General features: G+C 39.9%; 1 protein-coding gene across 1 annotated transcript in view; it reads left to right on the top strand.

Moving 5' to 3' along the window:
• The window catches only part of CD109 (CD109 molecule), a 138,431-nt gene extending 131,967 nt beyond the window's left edge, over positions 1-6,464 (top strand). Inside the window, exon 33 of the mRNA XM_045867091.3 lies at positions 1,640-6,464. Coding sequence (XP_045723047.1) covers positions 1,640-1,815 — 176 coding nt within the window. The 3' untranslated portion in view covers positions 1,816-6,464. The remainder of the gene's footprint in view (positions 1-1,639) is intronic.
• Positions 6,465-12,497: the final 6,033 nt, after the last annotated feature.

Raw genomic sequence — 12,497 nt, forward strand, 5'->3', positions numbered from 1 at the left:
AGGATGTGAAAGCAGAGATCTGGTTTGTAGATCACCCAAGTTAGTTAGGACTACTCTACACTCAGTCACAGAGTGACGTTCTGTGAGTGTATGATCTCCATAATTGTAATAAGTCTTATTCTGAGTGCATACTCCTGATGGCTGAGAATCATCAGAATGCATGAGAATCGTTAACGTTTTGATGTGTTTGGGAGTTGGAGATAATTACACTCTAAAGTAAAATGAACTTGTTCATGTTGTCAGTAATGTTCAATAGAGTATCATTGAAGATGAAGGTTAAGAACACCAGTTCTTTCTCCTGAGTCAACAAGCCAGTTCCTCTCATCTGCCTCCTGGTGGAATTGGGGAAGAGCATTTGCCGAGGTTCTTGTGGGAGGTTTGGGGGAAACACTGAGGGTGGCCCTTCTTTTCTGTGGAAGGATGGGATACATGGTGGAGACTCAATGGTAGCGCCCAGTTATCCAACTTTGGAATTGAAACTAGTTGTGAAATTCTCCAATTGATGTTTTTTCAGCAAATGGAGAATATTTTAAACATTCAAGAAACAAAGATTAAGTCTATGTACATTTTTTTGTGGCAAGCAACTTATTTAGGAGGGGGACATTTTCTTTTTTTTTTTTTTTAAGATTTTATTTATTTATTTGAGAGAGAGAATGAGAGAGAGCGAGTACGAGAAGGGGGAGGGTCAGAGGGAGAAGCAGACTCCCTGCTGAGCAGGGAGCCCCATGTGGGACTCGATCCCGGGACTCCAGGATCATGACCTGAGCCGAAGGCAGTCGCTTAACCAACTGAGCCACCCAGGCACCCCAGGAGGGGGACATTTTCAAATGAAAATACGGGAGAGGTCAGAAATAATAAAAACCTTACCAACCCGGTTTTGAAGATCCTACGATTAAAGAATATATGATAATAAACAATATTTAAAAATAAAATGAAGTTAAAAAATCATGAAGAAATTTGAAAATAGAACGTGTTTTTAAAAATTGTAAAAATAAAAATCTTTTCTGTTGTATGGTAGGTTTACTATAGTGCTGTAGGTACTTTATATAGTTTTTAAAAAATACTAGCTTATGCTATAAAATTTGCCCCCAAATATTAGCTTATACAGTAAAATTAGATGCTATATGCTCAACATTTTAAAACATTGAGACACATTACAAAGGCAAGCTTCTCTTTGTGTTTTTGTAGTTTTTAATCAAGCCCACAGTAAATCTCTTTTCAGGAGTTCTAATGGGCTTTGCTTGAATGCATAGAAAATGATACTCGAAAATAAACTATCAAGGAGCTTCAACAAGCCTCCATTTCAAGTCTTTCCTGTTCCAGGAAGAGAGTCGAGTGTGCTTGGGGTTGCAGTGAGCAGCTGCGGTCTGCTCCCCGCTTCCTGCTCCCCCCTCCTTGGGGTTGCAGCGATGGCCAGCTGCGGGCGGGGGCCACAGTGCGGGGAAGGCGTTGTTCTTCTCGTGGATTTGGTTAGCCGCGTGGGCCCCTCCTGAGCATTTCAGTTGTTTCTTGTAAAGAAAAATAAAACTGTGTGAAGAATGGAAAACTCTGAGACATGTACTGAAGCGGTCTTAAGGTTTGGCGGAGTAAATGTTTCTCAACAAGGGATCCGTGTAAACTGATGTCTGCCTCTGCACAGGGAGACAAGCGGTGAGGAGTTACAACTCGGAAGTGAAGCTGTCCTCTTGCGACCTCTGTGGGGACGTCCGCGGATGTGGGCCTTGCGAGAGAGGAGCTACAGCTTCCCTTTACCCCGCTCCAGTCACGCTGGGGCTCGGTGTCACACTGCTGTTCCCTTTGCAGGGCTGGCTGTGATTCCTTTTTTCAGGACTCCATGTAACATCGACATTTCCAGAAGTCACACGTCTTGTTTTCATGCTCAAGTATCACTTCTGTTTTTGAAAAATGATTTTTTTTCTCTTTATGGGGTTGTGGGGGATGGTGCACAAACAGGTCCTAGGACGTACAGGTGCACAGATGTCTTCACCTGACTTCTGTGTAGAACAGAAAATCAGAGTTCTGCAGTCGTGCGTCTTTATTCTCCCCCTCTTAAAAATCGTTCAGGAGTGTTTCATGAAGGCGTTGTTTTCCCCAGAATAAATGTGTTATTTTAGATTATTCTTTTTATTTTCCAGAAGAAATGAACCTAGGTTCTTAAGCATTACTATACACCAGTGTTGGCTTTAGCATTAAAGACAGATGTTTGGGAACTGGGAGAAAGCAACCAGAAGGAGGAGCTTGCTCTGTTCCCTTCCCCCATCCACCCACCCCTGCCCTCTGCCCCGCCTCACCCCCAGTGGTCTCAGTATATCCTTCTTAATTGGATAGCACTTCTTCCTTTTTAGTCGGGGTGATTTTTTTTTTTTTAAAGTGAAGTGGTGTTTTTTTTTTTTTCACTCCAATTATAATCTCATCCCCCAACCTTTACCCTTCCTGTTTTTCTTCTGGAGAGAAGGAGAGAGGGAATGTGTCATTCAGAGCTTGAGGAGTGTACAGAAAACTGCCCTAAGGAGGAGTCCTGGGTGCACTGCCCTCCCTCTCACTTCCTCAGCCCCACACATTGGCTCTGGTTCAGGGATGCGAGTCAGAGGGCATGGCAGTATGTGCCTTGGGTGATTTAGACTAGAAGATCCTAGGCCAGAAGATGCAGCTTTGTTGGTAACGGGGGACGATTAACCAGGGCACAACAAGATCCTGTCGAAGACCGGACGTGGCAGGCTGACCTCCCTGTGGTCTGGCAAAGAAGCTGGGGCTTGACAGGGACCGAGAGAGGTAAACCTGACTGCTGACCTCAAGTATGGTAGGGGGTTGCCCGGGGTCCTGTAGAAGCTTTCCTAGACTCAGGTGTCTGAGTACAGAGAGCCAGCTGTCTGGTGACATCTAATGCTTGTGTGAATCTTTAAGATATCTGAACTTTGAGCACCTGGATAAATGGTTACCCTGTATTCTGAAGGGTAATATTCATTTATCTGGGTGAAATTTTTAAGAAAATTTTAAAGAAAAATTCCTTTCCTTCCACCTCCCTCCTTTTCCTCCTTTCTCTCTTCTTTTTTCTTTCTTTCTTTCTTTCTTTCTTTCTTTCTTTCTTTCTTTCTTTCTTTCTTTCTTTCTTTCTTTCTTTCTTTCTTTCTTTCTTTCTTTCTTTCTTTCTTTCTTTCTTTCTTTCTTTCTTTCTTTCTTTCTTTCTTTCTTTCTTCCCTTCCTTCTTCCTTTCTTTCTTTCTTTCTTTCTTTCTTCCCTTCCTTCTTCCTTTCTTCTTTTCCTTCTAAATACATTGAAATATTTTAGATATATCAAAAATAAACTAAAGATCTCTTACTAAATCTAGAAATGGTTTAATTTTTGCTCCTTAATTCCATTACACTTCTCTCAAGTGAACATGGAAAAAATAATTCCCATGAGCTCCAAAAAGTCTGCATTACAGTATTTAAACTGTTTAAAAAAATAAATCCATCAAAAATAAGGGATGCAAATAATATCTTTTAAAGTTAAATTTTAAAACTTTTTTTTTCTTATCTTAGTGAATTTTAAGAAATTATAGTGGAGTGGGTGTTCATATATTGCTTTTGGATATTTTGAATACCAAGGGAGGAGTTACCAACATTCGGTGTTATAAAGCTTGAAACCTAGATGTAGAAAATAGATCCTCAGAGAGTGGTATGGAGAGGGAGAAGTTAAATATCAAATAAATAATCTTTTTTATTTACTTTTAAGCGGGTATAAGTTTGTAGTTCTGTTATACCTTTGAAACAGTCTGATCGAAAAATAGCATTTGTTACGTTTGGGCCTTCAGGTATGGTATTTTCGGCCTTTATATCCTAGGACTTCTTTCTAGGAAAATATTTTCTGATGAAGTTGGGGGAGGGTGTTGACAAAGGGTGTCCTCCTCGCCTGCCTTGCCCAGGGAACCTTATACCGACCATTGGTACCTTATATTCTTCAGTAAATAACTTATATACTGAACTGCTAGTGGAGTATATTGGGAAACACTAGAATGGAAAGGTCAGTGGAAGATAGCTTGTATCTTTCTTAGGCCATATTTCCTCATTTAAAAACTAGAACTCTAATACTTTTTTGTGAAGTACTTTAGGTTTTCAGATTAACAAGTCATCTTGTAACTCTTCTTGTAATGCATCTCTTTTTATTATACATTTCTTAAAAGTGGAGAAGAAGGAGGTGGAGGAGGAGGAGAAAGTCAGTCGGCTATGCTTCATGGGGCATGGGCTGTGGGGATGCCTTGTCTTCATCCTCCTGCATATCCTTCATATCTTTCTTGGAGAACTGGCTTTGTTACCAGCAGTGGGGTTGCATTAAAAGTGATTAAAAAGCCACAGGCAGAAGGGAAAAGGAAGACATGTAGTAGTAATAATAGTAGAGACTATTTTCTTTTCTGCATATGCTATGAATAATAGTATTAAAAAACCTCATTTTACCTTTAAGTTTGCTCATGCTGAGATTCTTCCATTAGAATGCCATCCATTTCATTTCCTGAGATAAACTAATTTGAAATCTACCCTTTTCTTTCACCGAGTGGGAACCTTATTAAGACACCAGCGTCTACCACTTGCAGTTTTGACTGGCCAGTGGTTCCAGAGACTGAATCACTAGTAGCCAAACAATTCAAAGACAGAACAACACTTTTATATTTGGTTTCCCCGCCTACTACATTCAGTTAGAATTCTAAAAAAGATATGAAGGCAACTAACGATTTGTTTGCTGTATCTATGAGTTCAGAAAAAAACATGCCCGGTGAACGAAATGCTTTTTTTTTAATTGTATTACTCTATTGTACTTTATGTTTTTCAAAACACTGTAACAGTAGTATCTTTGGTTTAGTATTTTGGGTATAGTATAATCTGAGGAGTGTTGTGCTAATATGAAATCCAGATATACATCTATTACTTAACAACTTGTTACTTTAAATATGCAATATCATATTCTACACATGGGGATTTTCAGAATTGTAGATAGCATAGTTCTCCCTGCTCCCATCCTTTTGAGCCTGGGTATAGTTATTTTTTTAAAAACTTATTATTTAGCCCTAATTTCTCTTTATGTAAAATATAGTTATAAATAGTCTGGCAATATAATACCAATATCTTTGATATAATTCAATTATTTAATTCAACATTTCTGGCTGTCCGATGACATTTAAAGAAAATTAGAGCTATCATTTTTCTTTGTCATTTTTAGAACAAGGTAGTTTATTAACCTGCTGGCCTATCATCTGGAGTTTTTTGTAACAGCCTTACTCTTTGTTCATTTGCTCTATTGAAGTTTAGTACTGATTTCTGTAGAAATACGTTGTACATACCTACTTGACAAGGTTTCTTAAGGTGAAGACAGTACTTATTCGAGTTTGCCGAGTGGCAAACCATGGGTCCAGATGCCATTATAGATTCTTGGGGGCATCATTTTCTTGCACAGTAGAAGTCTGAGACACTTATAGTAAGTGAACTTGCTCTTGGGTTAACTTCAGAACCTATTCTACTCTTGGTAGAGGCTTCTGTTAGACAGAAGAGTATATTCCTTATTTTCCTTTGTTTTCAGACTCCAATAAAGCATAGCACTTCTAAGAACTTAAAAATTTCATATCATCTATCAAATGATATTTATGTTAATAGGAAATATCTTAAGTTACATTGGGAGTAATCTGAGGTGCAATTATTTTTATCACTGCTTTGAATAGAGGACTGTTATCCTACTTTCTTCCAGAAACTAAGCAGTAAATATACATTTTTAATGAAGTATGCATTAGTGAGAGTAGGCTTGTTTCAAAACTATTTCTAGCCAGTGTATTTTCGTCTGCCTCATCAAAACACAGTGCCACATTGTATCATTCCATAAAATGTCATTTTCATTTCAGTTATTGTCACCCAGGAAAATAGATAGTTTGTAGATGATTTCTGAGATTTTCACTTCAAAGGACACTTACACATTGGTATGTGCATATCTCTGTAATAAGGATGAATGAGATTGATAGACGTGTGGCTTCATATTTAAGAATAATTTTATCTCACATTGTCATGAGGCTACGATTTACCACTCTTCTGCCCAGTGCATTGAATTCGTGGTAGAGGGTAGTGACATGTTCCATTTGTAGATCTTTACGATTTATCTTTGATAGCTTCAGTAGAATGTGGCTCTATTTTGGTCCTTCCTAGCTTTCCGTTTTGGATTTTAGTAGGGTACAGCTGATTTGGTAGAGTCAATTTATTTTCTACACAGGAAGCTTTATAAAATTTTATTCATGAATCCCCTATTTTAAGAATCTCTTCTGCATATGAGAAGAATACTGTTGAAATAAAGTATTATTTTCCCCCAGATTAAAGCATTATATGTTGATCAAAGTGATTCTGAAAGTTTAAATTTTAAATGTTAGAATGTTATGTTATTGTTAATTGTATTCTGTTATATATTCAGTAGGAAATCCTGGTTCATCAATAAAAATTAAAACTCCCGTCTATTATTATCCGTGTTCTTTTTATTTTAGTTTCAGTGACATCTATAGCACATCCCCTTTACCTACACATATTTAATTGTGAGAAATGGGATTGTTGGAGAGTGGGTTTATTGTGTTACAGGAGTTTGACATGAGTGAGGTGGAAGGAACAACCACCAACCTGCTTCACCTCCCTCCTTATGCTTTGCTTTTTGGGTCGGAGTGGGGTCTGTGGAGAGGTAAGTGACGTACGAGCAAAAAATGGAGGTGAGGACTCACTCACTCAACTTGTAGAAATTACATAGAACGCACAGTTCGTGTACACAGGAAAATGGGGGCGTGGATTGTTGTCTCTGGGTGGGTCCCTTTGAGTCTGAGGTCATCTCTAATTCTCACGATGGACTAGAGGTGGTGCTTGGCTTGGCGGCTTTTGGATTCTCTTCTTCCTGCTACAGCTTGGGTCATCATTTCTGCTAAGGTGATCTACAAATGGACCTTAAAGAAGGTTCAAGTAACAATTTATTTGAGTCACTAGTGATAACTCCAGATTAAGCAGATTCAGAGATGGGGGTATTGTGCCCCTTGATCTAGTCACACTGCACAGCCACGTGAGACATCGCCCCCAGACTTTTGCAGCGTCCTCACTAGGGACACTGTCAGCAAGGAAGTAGTGGGTGGATTCCCGCAGCTTTCTCTCGGCCCTCTCCCCTCCCCCCACTTTTATCTCTGTTCTTCATCCTGAAGCTCCCACCTTCTCCAGTTCTCCTCTCAGAAGTCTGCAAGTACTAAGGCTTCCCTCCTGTCTTCAGTTTTCTCTTGGTGTCGTGTGAGCAGCCAGCCAAAGCTTTCTGTCCTCTGTCTGTTCTGCCGCTGGGTCAGGTCCCTAGAGTGGAGGAGTGATGAAAACCCTTTGGATGATTCTCCACTCTGATTGGTAGTTGGCTTTTACTCTCTTTTGTGTTACCCTGGTGATCTAAAAGGTCAGACAACTGCATGAATTCAGGATGAGGGAGACATTAGACGGCAGAATACACGAACACGACTTGATCGTTAAGCAAAGTATGAGTCCGTGACCAGAGAGCCAATGCCTCCAGTTGCTCAATAAGGGAGGTATTGGTTCTGGTGTAGCCTGCACGTTTCAGGGTGTTGTACTCAGTACTGAGGTCACAGTCTAAGAAGGTAAGACCACCTGTAGTCCATATGGGGCGGAGTGGCCCTAACAGTGTCGGGATGAAACCTCATAGGGTGTGGGGATGCTCAGCTGGTGAAAGAATGTGGACTCAACACTTTATTTAAATATCTGAAAGGCTGTCACCTGCAAGCTCACATTGCAGAATTGTTGCAAGTGGGTAGATTCTGGCACAACGTTGGGAGGAATTAAATAGAACCTCCTTATTTCAGAAGACAGTGACTGCATGGTCCCTACGGGGGTTTTGGCAGATGCTGATCACTAATGGTGGACATTCTAAAATGGTATAGGATCCATTACTTTTTTTGTACTGAGTGTTAAAAATGGTTAAGAATCAAGAGGTTTTCTAGTTTAGTTCTCGTTATAGATTGAATTATGTTCCCCAAAAAAGAACGTTGAAATCCTAACCCTCAGTACCTCCTAATGTGACCTTATTTGGAAATAGGATTGTAGCAGATGTAATTAGGTAAGATAAGATCACACTAGAGGAGGGAGGCCTCTTATACTAGTATGACTGGTGTCCTTACAAGATAAGATGGCCAGGGGAAGACAGACACACTGGGAGAATGCCATATGACGACAAAAGCAGAGATTGGATTTATGCAGCCACAAGGCAATGAATGCCCAAGGTTGCCAGCAAACCATTAGAAGCTAGGAAGGGCACGGAAGGATTTCCGGCGAGCACGGCCCTGCGGACACCTGGATTTCAGACTTCCAGCATCCAGAACTGTGAGACAATACATTTCTGTTGTTTTAAACCATCCAGTTTGTGATGCTTTGTTACAGCAGTTGTAGACTGATGTGGCTCCCCCATATTACTAAGACCCAGGGGGGTTAAGTGCCTTACCCATGTTCTATAGCTTTTTTCCCCCTCCACAACTTTTCAAGAGCAAAACTGGGACTTCTACCTAGCGAGTAGCAGGCACTAAATAAATACTGTGGCATGAATTAACCCACTGCTTTGAGTTTGGATTCTACTATGGTGATGGCTTTCCTAGCTCCTGCTTCCTTCCCATGGGTTCAGTGCTGATGGCTAAGCCCCCAACGTTTACCCTCTGCGCTTGGCATTCCTCCCTCCGTGCCTTCACTCACAGGTGGGAGGGCTGGAATTGCCAACCATTCTAGGTGAATTTGCGGTCTTCTTTATGAACCCTTATGGCAGTCATGGGCAATAGATTGCCTCCTGAATATCAGCTGACATGGTTGGGAAATGACTGCCCACAGGGATTCTACAGGGATTTTGAGGCCACTTCTGAACCCCATGGGAACAAGACCTAGATTTAGCTGTGAATATCGACATGGAGGAGGCAGGGCCAGGTGGTGGCACTTGAGCTGGGAATTTGCCATTCCTGATTTAGGGACTGTAATGCACAATGTAGCATTTAATTACATTGTCCTGCACTGTGAACTAATTGCTTTTATTGGTACTGGTCTTGATTCACTTACTACATTTTGAACCTTAATTTTTAGAATTTTCTACCCCATACCGTAGACTGTCTATGTATATCTGATGTGTCTGTCGTCTACCTCTATCGCCATATTTATAGATAAATGCTATCTGATGTACTTGGTACATTCTGTAGGGTCTGAACTGTAGATTTATATAGAACAGAAACAAAAACAAATACAATAATAAAGTTACACAATAAAGGTCCTGGCATTCTAAACAAGTGAGAATGGACAATGTATTTGTTTCTTAAAGGCTTTGATTTTCCAGGTTTAGTAGTTTTTCTTTTTTCTCTGCAAGTTATAGATTTTGTTTTCTTAGGAATTAGTTAACAGATACTGAAGAAGATAATTTGGTAAATTGGGCAAGTAAAAGCTCATGGTTTGAAGGTTTTAATTTTTCTCATTTATATTAAAGAAGCATACTGGATTTTTTCCTCCATTCTTGGGAAATTTAAACCAGTTCTGTGTCATTTTTCTCAGTACCTCCGGAAAGTCCTGTGCTCACTTCTCATGTCCCCCTCATCTTTTCTCTACTCCATGTATCAGAAGAAATGAGAAGCAGGTTCCTTGAAGGGCAGGGATTACGCCTTACTTAGTTTTTAATTGTCAGCATTTATACAGTTTGGCAAATAGTACAGACTCAATATGGTAGATAACAAAAAATTAACTTTTTTGGGGAATGAAGAGAATATTACTTATTTTTTGGGCCCATTCATTGCCTGATTTCCTCCAGAACCTCCATGAATTTGCTTAGATACCAAATGTTCTGGTCACCAATTCCAACATGTGTGTCAGGAGTTCCTCCACACCACCAAGCAATTCTGGGACAGTCGCTGGGTGTCCAGAGCTCAATTCAATTCTGACAGAAATAGCGTCAGACTGCATGGGTTCCCGCTTCATTCCTTCATTCCCACCAGACTATCCCTGTCCTTCAAATGCCAGTGGCTGGTCTAAGCCCTGGCTGTTTCCTGTATTTGTGACAGGCTACAAATTGGAGGCTCCCACAACCCCCTTCTTGGGTTCAATTAATTGGTTAGAGAGGCTCGCCAAACTCAGAAAACCTGTTTACTTACTAGAGCACTGGTTTATTAGACAAGGTTTATTATAAAACTCAGGAAAGCCAGATGGAGGGGATGCATAGGGCCAGATACGGGGAAACGGCGTGGAGCTGCCATGCCTTCCCCGGGCCTGCCCACTCTCCCAGCACCTATGTGGGTTCCCTAACCTGGCAGCTCTCAGAACCTCAGCCTTTTGGGTTTTTATGGAGGTTTTATTACATAGGCATGATTGATTAAGTCATTGACCATTGGTGTGATTGAACTCAATCTCCAGCCCCCTCCTCACCTCCCGCAGGTAGGGGGTAGGAGTGGGAATGAAAGTTCCCATGAGTGCTTTCCCTTCAGAAAGTTCTCCAATCAGTGCTTGATTCCACGGGCAACCAACCAGGCCCCATTGCTCAGTGCGCTAAAGGGCACTTATTAACATAACAGAAGACACCTCTCTCACTCTCACCACTTAAGAATTTCCAAGCGTTTGGGGAGCCCAGGAGCCAGGAACTGTGGACAAAGATAAAATATCTATTTTTCTTATAAATCACAGTATCCCAGCTACGAGTTACAAGGAACAGTATTATTTCACACCCGTGCTTTGTCTCTCACGGCATTTAACACTACCTTTGATACTGTAGATACTCAGAAATGTTTAACTGAATAATAGAATTTGAAGAACCTCCAGTTAAGGATTTTTCCACATGAATAAATAAAAGACACAGGCCTAGAGATAGAGGAAGTAAAGAGGGAAAAGAATAGAAAGAAAGAAATATAGGAGATGGAGAAATGAGGAATAGTTCTAGGTATAACCATTATTTGACTTACTAAATTTCAGTTTTGGGGATTTGGAGAGTTTTGGCAGATTCCCAAGTACTGTAAACATTGAAGTCATGTGTTTTAAGTGCTGAGTAAAAAGTTAACCTTAATTTATAAAGTGATGAGTAACTGTGGCTCTGTGTGTTATTGCATTATCTAATTTCTGGCTGTCCTCATGCAGGCGTGCAGGAGGAAGAAGCTTTCGATTCTTCTAAACAAGTGAGAATGAATATATTAAAATAAGATCTATGAAAGAATAGTAATCATGCCTCCTTATTAGAAGAATTTTTAAAAATCTTGAGGCTCTCACATATTAAAACCTCTGTCCCTGTCAACTCTATCTCTTCTGTCCCAGCCAAACCTTCTTGAGATAATTCTCTATATTTATTATCTACACTTTGTAATTTTGTATCCATTCTTCAAACTACTGAAACCTGGTCCTACTCTATAAAAGATACTCTAAATAAATGGATCTGCTCTCTTCTCTGCATCTAATGAATATTTTCTTTCCTTCTCTTCTTGACATCTTAGGAGCATCTAACACTGTTGACCACCCTTCTTCCTGGATCTTTGTCCTTTGTCTTATATGTCTGCACACTTTCCTGGTTTTTCTCCCATCTGTCAGATGCATTGTCTTAGCCTCCTTTGAATTCTCATTTCCCTCTGTATATTTTCAAAATTCAGACTTGAGATATTTTGGAGGTATTATCAGGAAAACTTTGGATGTGGAGTGTAAGGAAAAGAGGGGTCAGAAAAGTCTGGCCTTAGCAACTAGGTGATGGGGGCTGGGGGGAGGTATTTACTGAGATGAAAAAAAAAGACTGGAGAAAGGAAAGCGCGTGTGTGTGTGTGTGTGTGTTTATCAAAGATTCCACTTTGGGTCATTATATCTCATTCCATTCCCAGCAAAGAAGAACAACATATAGTTATGACCCTTAGTGATCTGCTGTTAAAAACAAAACAGGCCCCAAATGGAGTTGCTTGTGCTAAGCCTCATGTCACCAAAGTGAGCCTTAATTACAGTGTCAACTCTCCAAGAAATGAATTCTTAAACCAGCCAGGAATTACCTGGTCAGTACTAGTTAGGTAATCTTCATGATAGACCCCTTCCATATCCTAAAGAAAAATAACCTTGCAATAACCAACCTTTGTTTTTTTTTAAATCTACTATGATTTCTTTGTTCCTGCTCCCTCTTGGCTATAAAATTCTTTCATATTGTACAACTCTTCTGAGCTTCTTTCTATCTGCCAGATTAGATGCTGCCCAGTTTGAATTGCTTTTTTTGTGCAAATAAACTCTTAAAATTTAAAAATATGCCTCAATTTATCTTTTAATATTGCCAATGCTAAACATAATAGCACCATATTACCGAATTATTCCTATACGGTAACGTACTCCCATTTTTTTTTTTTTTTTGTAATCTAGAGGAATTTAGAGAAATCCAAAATAATTCATATAGCAAACTCGCTGGCATGAACCATAGGATTTGACTTTTAAAAACTTTTTTATTTTGAGATAATTATAGACTCACAGGTTGCACAATCCTACACA

The sequence above is a fragment of the Mirounga angustirostris genome, unplaced genomic scaffold (genome assembly GCF_029215605.1).
Source record: "Mirounga angustirostris isolate CCGP_5_RB_7025 unplaced genomic scaffold, mMirAng1.0.hap1 SCAF_8, whole genome shotgun sequence".
Taxonomy (NCBI): domain Eukaryota; kingdom Metazoa; phylum Chordata; class Mammalia; order Carnivora; family Phocidae; genus Mirounga; species Mirounga angustirostris.